Below are 16137 nucleotides of genomic sequence, written 5' to 3'. Positions count from 1 at the left end.
TAAAATTATCCTCCTTACACTCCATCTAGCTATGCCATCCCACTTCTTGAATACTTGACCTGGTTCCCAGTCTCACCTTCAAGGCCTTGCATAGCTTTGCCCTTGCGTATATCTCCTCTCTAGTTGCCTGTGTTTTCTCCCATGTACCCTATCTTTTCGAAACACACCTTGATGTCTGTTTCTTTCGCCTTCTCACAAACCACTCCAGGACCTTCCCTTTTATGCTGTAAAAAGCGGAGAACATTATAATGCTGTAGAAATAATAACTAAGCTCTCTGCTGATTTTTTTTCTGAGTACCTCCACAATTGCATAGTTACAACTTTGGAATTCCATAATGAAATAGCAGCAGAAAACCAGACCTACCTAACTAATATCTCTTCTCTCCTTTGAAATCTAGCTCTAATTCCAGTATGCCCAGCACCGTTGTGTCAATGCACCAAGTACAGAATGAAGGGCAACAGTCCCACATTTCTTTTGGTGAACGTACTCCTCCTTTTGGTTCCACACTGCTTTTTCAAAGGAGATTCATCTCCTGGCTTGATGCATTATGCTGTAGTTCAGAAAAGTGTCACAACCCTACACAGAGCCGAAAGTTTGTCCTGTGCATGTGTAACATGGATTTTTCTCTTGCTTCTATGGTCGTGCTACTTTTAACATTTTAAATCAGACTGAAGAGTAGCAATTGTAAAGTTCAAACATTTCTGAGTTAAATTATTTTTATAGTTAAAATCTCAGAAATGGGTGTACAGATTTTGTTCAACTTTTCTAGACAAATCCATCTGTTGGCTGAGACAAATGATGGGAAATTTCAAGCAAAGGCATTTTTGTTTTAGAAAGTTATGACCCTGTGAAAGAGGGTGTTTTTATATGAAAATTTCCATCTATATGTTAATGATAGGTTTTGCTACCAGGGATACTATACTCGTACATACAGAAATAACTGTAGCCAGTTCTGAGGTAGAATGCATCACCTATTTAACAACTCACAGCAACATTACTCTACAGTTTAGGATAGGAAGTAAAGAAGAATACCATATCCAATGAATGACTGAATTTTAGGCTGGCAGAATGTTATCAGTCCAACTGTAATGTGGCAAGGAGAATCAGGCTAATGGTCCTATCGGGGATGGGGGGCACTTAATAATCACAAGTTCTATTTCTATCCTATATAGCCTTTTATATCGCACTAACCACTGTTGTATATGAGCCCCTTCCAGCATGGCATTTAGTGATGTGACTAACAGCTGTCACGTTTGGTTCATTCATTCTTTCATCCTATCCCTGGAGGGAGAATTGTTTTGTGCCTGGTTGTATTGCCTGGTTTGGTAGGGTTTTGTTTTGAATGTACACACTGCTATGTGTTTATTTCAGAGAAGGCCCCCTGGAAGAAGTGCACCTTGCACTGGAAGTGGAAGGCGGTGAAATTTGTCGCAGGCCTTGGTTCCTGTCAGAGCTTCTTTCTCAGTCTTGGTTCAGCGACCTCCCTCCCCCCGCCCCCCCCTCCCCCAAGCTTTGTCTCCTGTCCAGCCGAGCTTTCCCTTATGATAGAAAGTTCCATTGTGCCTGAGGAGCAGCGCTGTGGAGTACACGGGTAGCACCTCACCCACCTTTCACCTAAACCATGGTACCTCCTTTAGTATAGCAGCCAACCCTTTGCACCGTGCTGGGACACTGTTTCTCACTCAGTGTTCGAGCCGCAACTGCTGAATCCCCAGCGTTACTTCTTGCAGCCCAGCCCCCTCTAGCACCGTGGCCAAGACTTTCCAAAATAGGACCCTAAAGTTCGGCTTTTTAATCCATATCGAAACAGCTAAATAAGTGGCCTAATTTTCAAAAGTGCAGAGCACCCAACAGCTCCCATAAAGGTCAATGAGAGCTAATGGACAGTCAGCTCTTGAAAATCCAGCCACGCATTTAGGTGACTGAATATTAATTTAGGAACTGAAGCCAAGATTTTCAAAAGTGACTAGCAGCTTTGAGTGCCTCATTCTGGGCTGCCCAATTTGAGATGCCTTAAAGGGGCCGGATTTTCAGAAAGCAGTGTGCTCAGGACTTCCTGACAATCAGGGGTCTCGGGCTAGGCAGTCAAAAAGGGGACACCCAAACTCACGAGTCCCTGTCGACAGTGATGGGTAATGGACGTCTCCAGTTTTTGAAGGTCTCTACCGATATGTATAAATGTGAACTCCACACTTAGTTTCCCATGGTGCTCTCTGCTATTTTTCATCTGTGCACAGACTTTGGCTCCGAGCCTTGCTTCGCCAGCTGGTCCCAAACAGACTCAGCTCTGAAATGGGGACTTGGAACAGACAGAAATGTGTATGTCTCTCTCTTTCACAACATGATTTACCTACCCCTTTCACACTTTGTTTCTGGCAGCTTTCTCGTGGGTAAATATTAAATACCAGTTTCATCAGAGATCGGGATTACTAATAAAACAGGAAGTCTAAACCTGGTTAGTTTTATTTATTTAGCTTCTATGTCCTCTGCTACCATAGTATCTGAGATTCTCACAATGTATTTATCTTCACAACACCCCTGTGAGGTAGGACAGGACTATTATCTCCATTTTACAGATAAGGAACTGAGACACACAGAGTAAATGACTTGCCCAACGTCACACAGAGCATCTGTTGCAGAGCAGGAAAGTGAACCATGATTGGCACTCTAACTACTGCATCCATCCTTCCCCTCTGGTGAAGAAAGCAATCTCATCCAGCTCCCTTTGTACATCTCCCCAGAAGCCCTCTTCCCCAAAACCTGTGCTAAGAAAGAAATATCCAAAAGCATTCTGGGAAAGGAGGCTTTTCGTCCCTGGCTCCACCTCTGTCTGCTTGTTGCTCTCGGATGTCTTTCCCTCTACCTCAGGCTCTCTCTCGCCAGATGTACAGTCCTGGCCACTCAAAATTCCTCCTACCCTGCAGGAAAGGGGTGTCTCTTTCGCAGGAACTCACTGTTATTCAACGGATCTCCTCCCGCAGACACGGAGGACTTTTAAACATACATGGCCATACAAGGTGATATGGAAGTAAACTGTGTTACTAACAACATAGGGCCAGCTTCTCAGCTGGTGTAAACCAGTGTAGCTCCATTGATTTCAGTGGCGCTATGCTGATTTACACCAGCTGAGCCCTATATGCGCCCAAACTATGTGCTAACCATATAGTAAGGGTAGAAAATTTAAAACCGTTTGCAGGGCGGGGGGTTGGCTGCCCAGTTCCCATTAATTTTAATGTGAATTGGCTGCCCAAAACCCTTAGGCAGCATTGCAAATCTCAGCCTAATGTACTATCTCCACCCTGTCCCAACTGGAAAATACTATCCCTTTGGTCCGTGTGTTTTGGGGGTGTCCTGGACTGCTAGTCTTAGTTCTTCAGGCCACCATTTTCAGAACCTTGAGCAGGTGCAAAGTAGCCATTTGCGCGGCTGTGGGAACCCAGGGGATATTCCAAGCTGGTGTTTGATTGTGCCCAAGCTGTATGAGAGCCCAGTGATTTGAACCCTGCAAGAGGGCAGAGTGGGGACAGGGATGGGGGCATTGTCTGGGCCATGGAGCGTTTCCAGAAGGGCCCAGGTCAAGGCCTGCTCCAGGGGCTTCAGAGTAAGTCAAATCAGAAGTATGACTAGCCCAGGATGGGCGGGGTGAGATGTTGAAGGAGCCCCTCATTGGCTGTGCCTGAAGGCCGGCAGTGCAGAGTAAAGATTCCCACGCTTACCTCTTAGGGACAAGACCTTGGCTAGAAGAAGGGAGACAGACAGGATATATTGACGGTGTAGAGAATTCACATTAGAAAGGAAGAGCAGAGGCAGGATTGGGACAGGACCAATAGGAAATGTGTGGGGGAGGCATGGAAAGTGTGGCTCACACAGCAGGGCTTCAGAAGGGGCAGGTCACTGCGAGGTTGGGGAACAGGGAGACAGCACAGAACCGGCCCACTTTAGGGTTGCTTCTCATTAAACAACTCAGGGAAGGGAGGTGATAGGCAAGGGAATGCCAGGCTCAGAGGAGAAGTTGCCCTTGTCCTTCTAACCAGGTTGTGGGCCCATAGATGGGCACCCAAATGGCTATTAGCACCTTCTGAAAGTGTTGGCCACAGGGTATAGATATGGCCCCTTCACTGCTTCGCATCCCACTCCTGCAGCTCCTGAGTGCAGACTGGGGAAGGCTGTTTGAACAGCACTCGGGAAGACAGGTGACCAATTCCCTCCCCCATCCCACGTGTCCTGGAGGCTTTGCTATCAATGCAGGTGCAGGGGAGGTCGTTCTCCTGTCTCAGTAGGCTACAGGTGCCCCATTAGAGAATCACTGAGTGACCTTGGAGCAATGGAGGGGACATATAGGCCTTCTCGACACCAGGCTTTTTCTGAAAGATTTCACACCATTGCTAGTCCATCTCAGGCACCGATCCGGTCCCCATTCGAATCGTCCTGAGCACCTCACAGTCTGTAATGTGCTGATCCTTGCAATGCCCCTATCAGAGAGGGCAGAGCTCTGGTCCCCATTTTACCAATGGGACCTGAGGCACAGAGGGACTAAGGGTGGGATTTGCGCAGATATGTCGGCACCTCGCTCTTAGTGAAACCAATGGGAGTTAGGCACTTACGTGTCTTTGTGAATCTCACCCCAAGGGTATGTCTGTACTGCGTTGTAAAGCCATGTCTGTGGGACCTGGCTTGTGTCATGGCTGTTTCCAAGCCCATGCTTGAGCATCCACACTGGATTGTAAACCTGGGCTTACAATTGCTGAATCCAAGTCTCATAGCTGTGCTAACACGTCCATACTGCGCTACGCAGACCTTCTGACTCGGGTCTGTGGCTTGAGCTGTGTGTATCCACATTGCAGAATGACAGGGCTTGGACTCGAGTCACAGCAGGACTGGGCTCTGATCAACCCTAGCAGGGTCCTAGGACTCGGGACCTGAGCGCTTGCTGACCCAAGTCAGACTGATTTGTGTGTGGACAGAAGGGGAGCTTGGACTCAAACCTGAGTCAGAGTTGGGCTTAGTGGACAGTGTAAACTGCAGTGTAAACTGCAATATAAGCACAGAGTTAGTAGAACTCGAGTTAGCAAACCCTGGGTTTGTTACCTAGGGCTTGAGCATCTACACACATTTGCAACCTCATGTTAGGCATTATTGAACCCCGGGTCCCAACCTTGGGCTCCAGCATCTACACTGCATTATGCAGGCCTGAATCCAACCACCCATAGCCCACACTTCCTAGCACCCTCCCAAAATGTAGCTGCTTTAGCTCTTTGCAGTGCAGTGTAGAAAAACTTGACTGTCCACCAAACTTGACAGTCCAGAGAACTAAGAAAGTTGGCATGTGGGATTGCTGGAATATTTTTGGTGGACTCCTGGAGCATGAGTCCAGTGAGGTTGCATCTACACTGCAAAGCAATATGGCAGGAACCCTGGATTCCAGTTCGACTCAGGTGTGTCCCCTCCACCCTTGTGGAGTTCTGAGACCCTGAATTCAAGCTCTAGGTTATCACAATTTGTTTGTAGATAGAAGGGGGATTAGGCTTGAGTCTGAGTTCAAATCCTGGGTTTACATTGCATTATAGACATACCCTAGGGGTGTGGCCCTCCGCAAGGGGTGAGGGTCCCACAGCCCAGGCTCCAGCCCAAGCCTGAATGTCTACACTTAAATTTTATAGCCCCACAGCCCAAGCCAGCTGACCCAGGACAGCCGCAAGGGCTTTATTGCAGTGTAGACAACCTCTAAGTGACTTGGTCACACAGGAAGTCTGTAGCAGAGCAGGAAATAGAACCTGGGTCTTTTGACTCCAGGTTTGTGCCCTGACCCCTGCAATATCCTTCCTCTCATCTGGCTGGGCTCCATATGTGTTAGCAGCTGGGGTGCTGGTGGAGGCAAAGCTCTGACGGCCAGCAGCGTCCTTACCACCTTAGCATGTCGATATGCTCTGAGCAGGTTTAGACAGCACAGTGGTTAAAATGACAGCAGACACCTGGAGCCCTGTGTGCATGAGCACACCCAGCTTTCCTGCCGCTGGTGGAGCTAAACCAATGGCAGCAGTCGTAGGCATTTTTCAGACTAAAGCTTGGTACGGACACAGCGGGAACAGCAATGCCTGGAGGGGGCAGAGTGTCATCCAGCAGGGAGGGTTTGAAAATCCCAGTGGCTGGGCACTTGCTGACCCTGAGCACCCAGACCCCTTGGGCACCCATTACTGGAAGTGGATTTTCAAAGAATAAGCACTGCCCCATACGGTACATTGAAGTTTGCCCTTGTTGTCTGAGGGTATGTCTACACTGCAATTAAAAACCTATGGCTGACTCTGGCTCGGGGGCTCAGGCTAAGGGGCTGTTTAATTGAGATGTAGATGTTTGGGCTCGGGCTGGAGCCCAGCCTCTAGGACCCTGCGAGGTGGGAGGGTCCCAGAGCTCAGGCTGCAGCTGGAGCCCGAACATCTACACCACAATTAAACAGCCCCTTAGCCTGAGCCCCTCAAGCCCGAGCCAGCTGGCGTGGGCCAGCCGCAGGTGTCTAATTGTAGTGTGTAGACAGACTCTGAGTGCCCAGAATCTCTGTAGGGTACCCAAAGGAGCCGTATGAAAACTGTCATGCACAAGATGCAGCATCATTCATAAGCAGCCTAATTTTCACACAGGGATTAACCAAGCTGAAAGATAGCAAGGAGTTACTGGGTGGGAAGGAGGGGCAGGGAATCATAGCTGCCTAAGTGTGCCAGGAAGCATAGGGTTCTCTCTGCGTACACACACACACACACACACACACACACACACACACACACACAGTGTCTCCGGCTCATTCCTGGCCATCTGTTATTCTTCATTTGCTGGGGCACTGACTCTGCATGTGGTGGGAGGGGGCATTCCCTGTCGAGGAGGCGGTTGCATCCCAGGTGGGAAATGTGAAAGCTACGGCTGGAGGCTTTTCTGGTGCCGCCAAGTGAAAGGGGACGGCCAGCTGAGGTGTCACTGAGCGTGGCCATGTTAAAGGGTTTAGAGCTGCAAGCTAACGAGAGGTGGAAGGTGGGCAATTTAAGACCAAGGAAAAGGGAAAGGGGTAGAGACATAACTATAGTGGGGACAACATAGTCTTGGTCCCCTGCAATTCTGTGGGCAAAATTATGCCACTTGTGGTGAGTGAGAGTTGCTTTTCTGGAGTCTGGGAAAACAGAGGAGATTGGGGTTGTCGACCAGTCAGCCCCAGCCAGGGGCCCAGCAGACAGGTGCTAGGCCAGAGGTGCTCCTCTTTCACAGACGGCTGGCCATCACAAGCAGTCAGGAGCAAGGAGAGGAAAGGACGGCCTTCCCATGGCAAAGGGGAGCACGTCACATGGAGAGAAGTAAAGGGTGAGTCAGCAGAACCTGGCCATTCACGGACTATGTCCAGGCATCCATAAAAACCAGAGGGAAGGGTTTGTGACACACCTGGGCAAAGGCATCTCAAGTGCCTCAAGCTTTACCTGCCTTCCATGCAGGTGTGTGTGCAGTGGGGAGGGAGGTGCAGCTGATTTGCATGGCTGTGAGGCATTCTTTCTAGGAGAACCATGGCTGCAGAGCAGGTACTTCCTGAATGTGGGGCTCAGTGTGGTGAGAGGGGCTTAGTGGCTCCCCCCTGCAGCCACAGGAAGAGGTGGGGCAGAAGGGAATCAACTGCTCTGAGTATGAATTAGTGAGGATCGAAAACTTCGGCGGCACCCAAAGATATTGTGTTCCTACCTCCTAATATACTCAGGTCTTAGACTAACCGCTGCTGTGTCCCAGCTCCTTAATGGGAGCTCCTTGAATTGGTTGTTAGATACCATGGTGCCTTAAAAAATACCGAAGATCAGCAGATTGGATAGATAGGGTCAAAGCAGGGAGATGTGATAGTGAGGAGTATAACTATCAGTACTGCATGGACAGTTACATGGTAAGGACTTGCATTAAAGGCCCCAAGTTCTGCTCCTGCAGAGTCTGGGCTCAGAGTAAAACCTGGGATGGATTCTTTGTGCTTGGTCTCTTCTTCAAATGTCCCAAAGTCCTGTCCAGGAACATGAGAGAATCTTCCCAGGACATTCTTCTAACCAGGACACCTGCATTGTTCCTTGCATGGCGTCCTGCTGGAAAAGTCCGGGGCTGGCGTATGCTGGGTGGGCCTCACAACCAACACCATTCGCTCTGTGCAACAGCTAGGACTGCGGTGGCTGTAGGGACCCCGCATCCTCCATTCCTGAAGCTTCCAGTCAGTGTTCTGGGCACCGTTAGGATGGTTCCTTGTAAGGCAATGTAGTTCCCCAGCTTCTCCCAGGATTCCTCACTCTCCATAATCGCTGTGAAAGCTCTCCTCCCTTCAGCCCATCCCAATTTGGGGGTGCCAATGCCAGGAGCGTAACCCCCGAGAGCAGCTAATCCATAAAGTCAAAGAATCTGGGCCCAGGTCTCCTGCACAAATGCCTCTGCACTGGCTGAACTCCTGCTCTGGAGCCCAAGGGACAGGTGTCCCCAAGCCCAATTGCCTCAGGCACTGTGCAGACACAGCAACTTCCCTTCTCGGCTAGTCAAGGGCCATTAGTTTTACATGGATGATACCACTGTACGGGTAAATCCCGGGAAAAGAGAGGGCACTGCACTGGGAGAGCAGGGAACCCATGGAGATTAATGAGATGGTCTTCTGCATGGTCTTGTTTTGCAATAGGGTGAATGTCTTGATGCCAGGAGGCAGGGGCTGAGTGATCCCAGTGCTGTGTAACCACGGTTCTTCTAGTCTGTCCCAGCTTCCGCTCTGTTCCAACGTGTCAGCAGGGATCAGGGAGCTGGATTGCCACCACCACCCACCGAAACGTAGAGCGTGGGGTTGGAAGTATGGGGACATGTTGATAGCTGTGTGTGCATGTGCATGTTGTAATGTATTGGCCAGGGCTTACTTGTACCACGGCTGCTTCATGGCTGGCCTAGCAAGGGTAAGAGCCCTACTATTATTGACAGTTAAGGGTGGTTCTCCTTTAGCTCAAATGCTAAAATCCTGAGGTTTTTGAAGCTGAAGGTCACATGTTGTACACTCCAAAACTGCATGTGTGCAGTTTAACCAGTGCCCATTAGATTTGGATGTAGCTCCCAGATTCCTTACCATTTATGTGGAATTGAGGTGCTATTGAAGAATTAGAGGGGGGTCGGAGAAGGTTGACAAGAATGACTAAAGGCCTGGAAAAACTCTCCTATAAGAAGAGATTGAAAAGACTGGGATCGTTCACTTTAGAAAGGGGACAAATGGGAGCAGACATGATAGAAATACATTAAATAATGTATGATCTAGAGAAGGTGGATCTGGAGCGTCTGTTCTCCCTGTCTTGTAACACAAGAACACGGGGACATGAAATGGCAAACTCAAAACTGATAACAGGAAATACTTTTTCACACAATGTGTACATAGACTGTGGAACTCACTGCCACAGGAAGTCGTTGAGACCAGAATTTAGCAAGATTCAGAAAGGGTGTGGACATTTTATATGATTCTAAATATATCCAGAGTTAGCAAAGTTACTACTAATAAAAGAAATGGAAGGGGTCTAAAACCTCATGCTTCAAGATTTCAGCCAGTCTCTGTAAGGGACCAGGATGAGACCTAACATGGGGGGAATTATCCCACACTTGCTTACTTTGTAGTTCTGACCCTTTCCTCTGAAGCATCTGGTGCTGGCCACTGCCTGAGACTGGCTACTGAGCTAGATGGCTCTTAGGTCTGACACAGCAATTCCTATGTTCCCATATTCCTATGGGGATGTGAAGGGGGCAGGGTTCTGTGTAGGATAGGAGACAGTGCTCTAGAGCTTAATGTGAGGGTAGGTGTGAGTGTGTGTGTTGCCTGCGAAGGAGGCAGAGAGGGCAGAAAAAATGACCCCGTGGGGAGTTGTTTGCCGTGGCTGGTTTCTGATGTTCTCATTTGTTCTTTCTTCTCTTGTTTTGCAGGGAATTTTAAAGGTCTGTGTAAGCAAATCGATCACTTCCCTGAGGATACAGATTATGAAGCTGACACAGCAGAATATTTCCTCCGTAAGTCTGCAGGCTCTTTTCCTTGGAACTGATTGTGGGTGCAAGCGCTGGGTGCCCTTTGCTTCCTGTAGATGACACTGTTCAAAGTCTGGTTCCCTTGAGGATTAACATGCCAGATGAGGCAAAATCTGGAAGAATTGACTGGGGGGCATCCCTAAGAGCTTCTGAATATCTGTCTCAGTGGGTCCCCTGCCTTCCACTAACGAATCCACTCCCACCTCCACAAGACCAAATCTACCGGATCCTGCTAGAGTCAAACTTGCACTGGCAATGAAAGGTTTTTTTAATTAAAGGTATTTAATTATGATAAAATTCTGTAGCCCCTCAGCCTCACCCCCAACTCTAAATACATTAGAAAAATATTGACAAGGAGAAGGAAGCATTTCCAAGATGCAAAGAGAGCGTCCTGTTAGCTTGGAAAGCAAAACAGAGAATAGGCTTCCAATGAAAATGACTCTAAGGAGAAGGGGAAACGACAGAAGCACTGACTGTGTCACCAGTTGCAACCATCTCTCAGGTGGGAGGGACTGAGTAACCCTGTGGATTGAGGGTAGGTATTAGAGACTTGTACATAAACTGCAAGTCACTTGTTCCATCTGGTCCCTAGGCAAGGAGATTAGAGGGTTTGGGTATGGGGTCGCAAGCCTTTCACTTCTGAGTCACTGAATCTAATGCATGCCAGGTCATTTGTGACCAGGAGTCATTACCCTCTGATAATTGTCAATCCACATAAAATGAGTTAGTGGTCTTAGTCTATTTCTGGAGCAAGTAGTCACCTCACAGAAACCATCACCATGAGAGACACTAATTAGCAGCCTTGGTCGCAGTCTCAGCAGAGCAACAGAGGATTGAATGGGCCATAAAGATTGACCTCTTTTAGATGTAGTAGCCCCTCCGTGAGGGGTGGAAGGCACACTAGTGGGGAGGCTGGGATAGTGCACACGCGCATGTGTGTATGTGTGTGTGTGCGCTTGGGGGAGAGGGGCACGAAAGCTTACACCACTTCTGCTTCTGCTGTCCCCCTTGGTAGGGGTTCATATATTGAATTCTTATACTGTGATCATATCCAATTTCAAAACCTGAGTAGGTTTGTGCTGGTCAGTGCTTAGATGGGCAAGCTCTGAGGAGCTCCTGCTTCTGTCAACAGAGCTGTTGATCAGACACACCTTTTGCTGACAGAACATTCACTTCAGTGGGCTGTGAATAACAGCTGGAGAGCGGATGGCACGGGGAGCTGCATGGTAAGAACAGAGCCTGCTGGAGCTAACACTTCTCTCTGGGGCACAGAAAAGACTGAAGAGCATGTACCAAGGCCACTTGCTGCACTTAGAGCATGGTGTGTCTCTGGAAGGAGCACACAAGTGGAAAGCAGAGACAGCAGAGATCAGAGCCCAACTTGGGGCATGAGGGCAGAGTTCACAACTCCCATGTACGGGTAGATGGAGCCGGCCTGGAAAGCTGTGCAGTTCTCTGTGGTCCGTAAAACTTTCACTGATGAAAAGAGACCACTTTTGTTCAGTGCAAAGCAGAGGCTCGGTCTTCCTTTACAACAGATGCACAGGTCCCCGCAGCTAAGCTCCACCTCTATGTCCTGCTGTCCCTCCCTGAGCACAGTTCCTGTTGACATCAAGAGAGGAGATCTTTGCTCTAAAGGAGTCCAAAAGAAGCAGCTTTTAATTGTGTGGGCTAAGCACCAGGGATCTGCTGGGGCTGGGGATCTCCAGGAGTCACCAGCTATGACTCGTGTGTTTGGAGCATGCTAGAGGCCCAGCAGCACAATGGAGTTAGGAAGATTTGGGATTCTTTCAAGATCATTTATGTGGATGAAACAGGGAGACTGTGATAGGACTTAATCATCAATTCTAAAATATTTGCCCACCTGCTGTGGTTTTAAATAATCCCATGGAGAAGGTTTCCTTAAAATGTATTTCTGTTGCGTTGCTTGCCAGACAGCTTGAGTGCCAGGGCTGCAAATGCGGGTGACGCTCATCAGCAGAGGGATGGGCACGCTGGTTTGTTGCTGTAGAGTTACCTCTGAGCACAGGTTTGCTAGTGAAGAATTGTTTGCTGGCATTGGTCTCTTTTTAGCAAACAGAGCTTTGGAGCATTTGTTTTGGGGAAAGAGCCCACACAGGGCTCCAGATCACTGTCTCCTCCAAGAGGAGACAAGTGTAGGTCAAATCCTTGACAATGTCCCCTTCAAAGCAAATCCCCAAGGTGGAATCCCTTAGAAAAGAGCAGTGTTCAATGACCTGAAGCAGGATATTGGGGTTTGGTCAGACTTAATGAGGTACTTGCTGGGTCATGTCTGGTAGAAGGAGCCTCATGCTGAGCTTGGCCTGACTGGAGATGGCCTGACTTGGACAGGTTCTTCCCAGGACTTTTTCCAAATTGGAGCTTGTTGAGGCTTCACCTGAGCTGGGCCTGGTAGTGTTGGCATGACTGTCTAGGATGTTGTTTCTGATCTTTAGATTAGGTTGTCGCCTGGGTCAGAGTGGGCAGGAGATTGGGATGGCAGGGAGCCTGATTAGGACTCAGTTTGGTTTTGCTGACCGTTCAGATAAGATGGCTCGGGTTCCTTGCAATCAAATAGCCGATGTCAGGAGGAACGGGGGGAATGTCAGTGTGTTTCTTTGCCACAAGACTCTGAGACTGGGTAGAAGCCATTCCGAACACATTACCAGCTCTTCTCCCCTTCAGACAGTGGGATCTGCACTGGACTCTGGAACGGTCAGTATGGTGGGTTCAGTGACAGCCTCTCTCTTCCATAGTCATTTGACTCTGTGGAACTTCTGAAATGAATAAGGCAACTGAGCTGAGATTAAGGACAGAGAATCCTGGTTTCACCCCTTGCCATGTCCTCTGCTCCCAATTTCACACTGTGACCTTGTGTTCTCCCCAGCATGTGATGCTAAGAATCTCCACAAGGCCCCTCCATACAGCAGGCATCCACTTGGCATTTGCTTGCTGTCGCCTGGTTCCCCACTGTTCAATCTTCCCCTACTTTCCCCAAACCATTAGCACGGTTATTCCCATCCCATTCCCTGAATTAGAGCTAGGTAGGACTGGAGAACAGCCAAGAGGTTCCTCACACCCCTTTGGGTTTATAGCATGGAGGGATTGTGCTGGAGTCGGCACCAGCAAGAATTCAGTGCCTGTGCCTGATACGAGGGGTAGATTCTCCCCCAGGGCCTGTGAACTGACTGTCCCTGCTGTCTTTGTTTGCTTTATTCAGGTTGATTCTCCCACCTTTGCGCTGAAAGAAGATTTGCATTGGGCTGTTCTTGCATTGAGGCATGTTCTTTCTCAGCCATGTGTTTGTTTCACACTGTAGCCTCTTCTTTCTGCTGGGAAGAGAGGAGCGACCTCTCATAAAAATACTGACTGTATCTGCTGTGATGTATCGTGCAGCATGTGCCAGTCCACCGCACTGCTCTCTGCTGGACAGAATATGGTGGGGAGGGGCAAGGGGTGCACAAACGCACACCACCACCGTCTGTTGGCTGAAATAAATGAAAGCTCCTCCCGGGGGGGGCGGGGGAGTGTTTGCACACGTGTGTGCACTGTTCTCTACTGGATGGAATATGCATGAGGTTGTGGAGATGCACCTTTAGCTTGCCATTGGGAGTCCTGTGCTTCTGGAGGATTAGATTGTGCAGCCTCTGCTTATAGCCACAGACTGTCACCCTGCCTCGGTAGCTGCTTTCCAACTCTCTACAAACCTCTCCTTAGGAGGCGAGTTCACTTTCCAAATGATGTGCAATTGACTGACTTTTTGGGTGAAATGTTTGGGACGCTGGCACTGCATTGTATTATAGGTGGGAATAATAGCTGAAGGGCCCTACTCAGGCACACGGTGTGAACAAAAGCGTGAGTAAGAGGCTTTCAGGGGGTTCAGGTTATGAAAGAGTCCCGACTCCCAGGTAAACTTCTGCCACCAGGCCCCCTGAGTATGCTACTGGCTTCTGATCGTCTCAATGACAATCCAACACATGGGTGATCCATTTGTGACCACTCTCTCCTTCTGTCTCCTCTCGCCCTCCCCTTCTTTCTCTGTATTCCTTCCTGAATCACTCTGCCCTCTCCATGTTTCTCTCCCTTCTCTGTTTCCTCTCCTTCTCCCCCACACAATACATGCTATTGTTTTCCCTCTGTATCTGTTCCCTCCCTGCCCCATCTCTTTGTCTCCTGTATTGTTTTCTCTTCTCCCTTTTCTCTGTCTCCTACCTGTGCTGTTCTTTCTCCCCCTCTCCCTCTCTTTTTCACAGGGGCTGTAAGGGCCTCTAGTATTTTCCCGATCCTGAGTGTGATTCTGCTTTTCATGGGTGGACTCTGCATTGCAGCCAGCGAGTTCTACAAAACCCGACACAACATCATCCTTAGTGCTGGCATCTTCTTCGTGTCTGCAGGTAAAGGGACGAGGGACAAATGGGCTGGGGGGATGGAAGACTAAGAGCAACAGCGAGGAAGATACCTCAGTGACAGGCTGTCCAGGTGATGGAGCAGCCAGGGCAGAAGGGAAAGGAGGTGGTATGTTTGCACAAGCAAAAAGGGCAACATGTATTTTTCAGTCTAGATGAGCTTTATTTCAGATGAATGAAAACATTCAACCAGGAAGAGTAAGTATAAAGTCTCTCTGTGTGTGTGAGAGAGAGCACACAGTGACTCGCTCTGACATTCTGTATCTGAACTGACACACAAAATGGCAGTTGCTCCCTGCAGAGAGATTCCTCTACATGTACAAACGCAGTAAACAAAAACACACTGGCCCCAGTTCCCTTCAGTTACGTGGCTACCTCCACTACTGGACAGACTCTGACATCAGACAGATGGAGCCATGGAGTCCCTGATGACTTCTCAACAGGGTGCAACCACCTTGGGTGAAAGAAATACAGGAAATAAATTTCTCCAGCCTGGGGTTAGAGCGCTGTTGGGGTGCAGGGCTGGGAAGGCAGGATCTCAGAATTGGATGTACATGGAAACTGAGCTCCTCTCTACATCTGCTGGGGGAGCGGGTCTCACAGAGACTGGCAGGACTGACTGGGGTGCCAGTAGTGGGGTGAAGTTTAGGGTTCAGTGAACATGTGGAATGAATTGTTCTCTCACCTGAGAATCCCTAGAGAGGGCTCCAAGCAGGGCAGGTTTGGAGGCTCGTTTGGGGAGCTGTGAGCAGACAGGCAGCCGGGCCCTCACCAGCACTGGACTACTCTTGGGAAGACAGGTGGGACCCTAGGCTTTAACCTTGCACCTCCTGCCGTCCTTTCCCTCTAGGATACTCTAATGTTTTCCTCTCTCTCTCTTATTCTCGCCCGCAGGTCTGAGTAATATAATTGGCATCATTGTGTACATATCAGCCAACGCTGGAGACCCCTCAAAGAGCGACTCCAAGAAGAACAGTTACTCCTATGGTTGGTCCTTCTACTTTGGGGCCCTGTCCTTCATTATAGCTGAGATGGTGGGAGTGCTGGCCGTCCACATGTTTATTGACCGGCACAAACAGCTGCGTGCCAACGCTCGTGCCACGGACTACCTCCAGTCCTCCGCCATCACCCGCATCCCCAGCTACCGCTACCGCTATCAGAGACGCAGTCGCTCCAGCTCCCGTTCCACTGAGCCTTCACACTCCAGGGATGCCTCGCCCGTCGGGATCAAAGGGTTCAATACCCTCCCATCAACGGAGATCTCGATGTATACCCTGACCAGGGACCCCCTGAAGGCTGCTACCACCCCCACCGCCACCTACAATTCCGACAGGGATAACAGTTTCCTCCAGGTTCACAACTGTATCCAGAAAGAGAACAAGGACTCTATCCACACTAACACAGCCAACCGCCGGACCACCCCGGTATGAAGCCGAAACCAGGAGCTGAAAATGGGGAAGGAGCAGGCGGGAGGTGGGGAGAAAACGGAAGAGGAGGAGCAGGGGCAACAGGGAGGGCAGGGGAGGGAGAAGAGAAAGCAACCATGGGGGAAACCTTCCAAAAGCAAAAAACAAAACAACATCAACAAGAAAAGAAACAAAAGAAAAGAAACAACAATGACAAAAAAGTATAAAAAAATAAGAAAAAGGAAAAAAAAGAAAAAACTTTAAAAACCAAGAGAGATTTAAA

At 49.1% G+C, this 16137-nt stretch overlaps 1 protein-coding gene across 2 annotated transcripts in view; it reads left to right on the top strand.

Annotated features, from left to right (window-relative positions):
* Positions 1 to 15878, top strand: part of CACNG2 (calcium voltage-gated channel auxiliary subunit gamma 2) — a 65246-nt gene extending 49368 nt beyond the window's left edge. For both annotated transcript variants that reach the window (XM_077807561.1, XM_077807560.1), the window contains 3 exons: positions 9944 to 10027; positions 14296 to 14436; positions 15343 to 15878. In XM_077807561.1, coding sequence (XP_077663687.1) covers positions 9944 to 10027; positions 14296 to 14436; positions 15343 to 15878 — 761 coding nt within the window. The remainder of the gene's footprint in view (positions 1 to 9943; positions 10028 to 14295; positions 14437 to 15342) is intronic.
* The last annotated feature ends 259 nt before the right edge of the window (positions 15879 to 16137 follow it).

This window comes from Eretmochelys imbricata, chromosome 1, assembly GCF_965152235.1.
Source record: "Eretmochelys imbricata isolate rEreImb1 chromosome 1, rEreImb1.hap1, whole genome shotgun sequence".
NCBI lineage: Eukaryota > Metazoa > Chordata > Testudines > Cheloniidae > Eretmochelys > Eretmochelys imbricata.
Note: the sequence above shows the minus strand (reverse complement) of the source record. Positions and strands in the feature narration are given on the sequence as shown.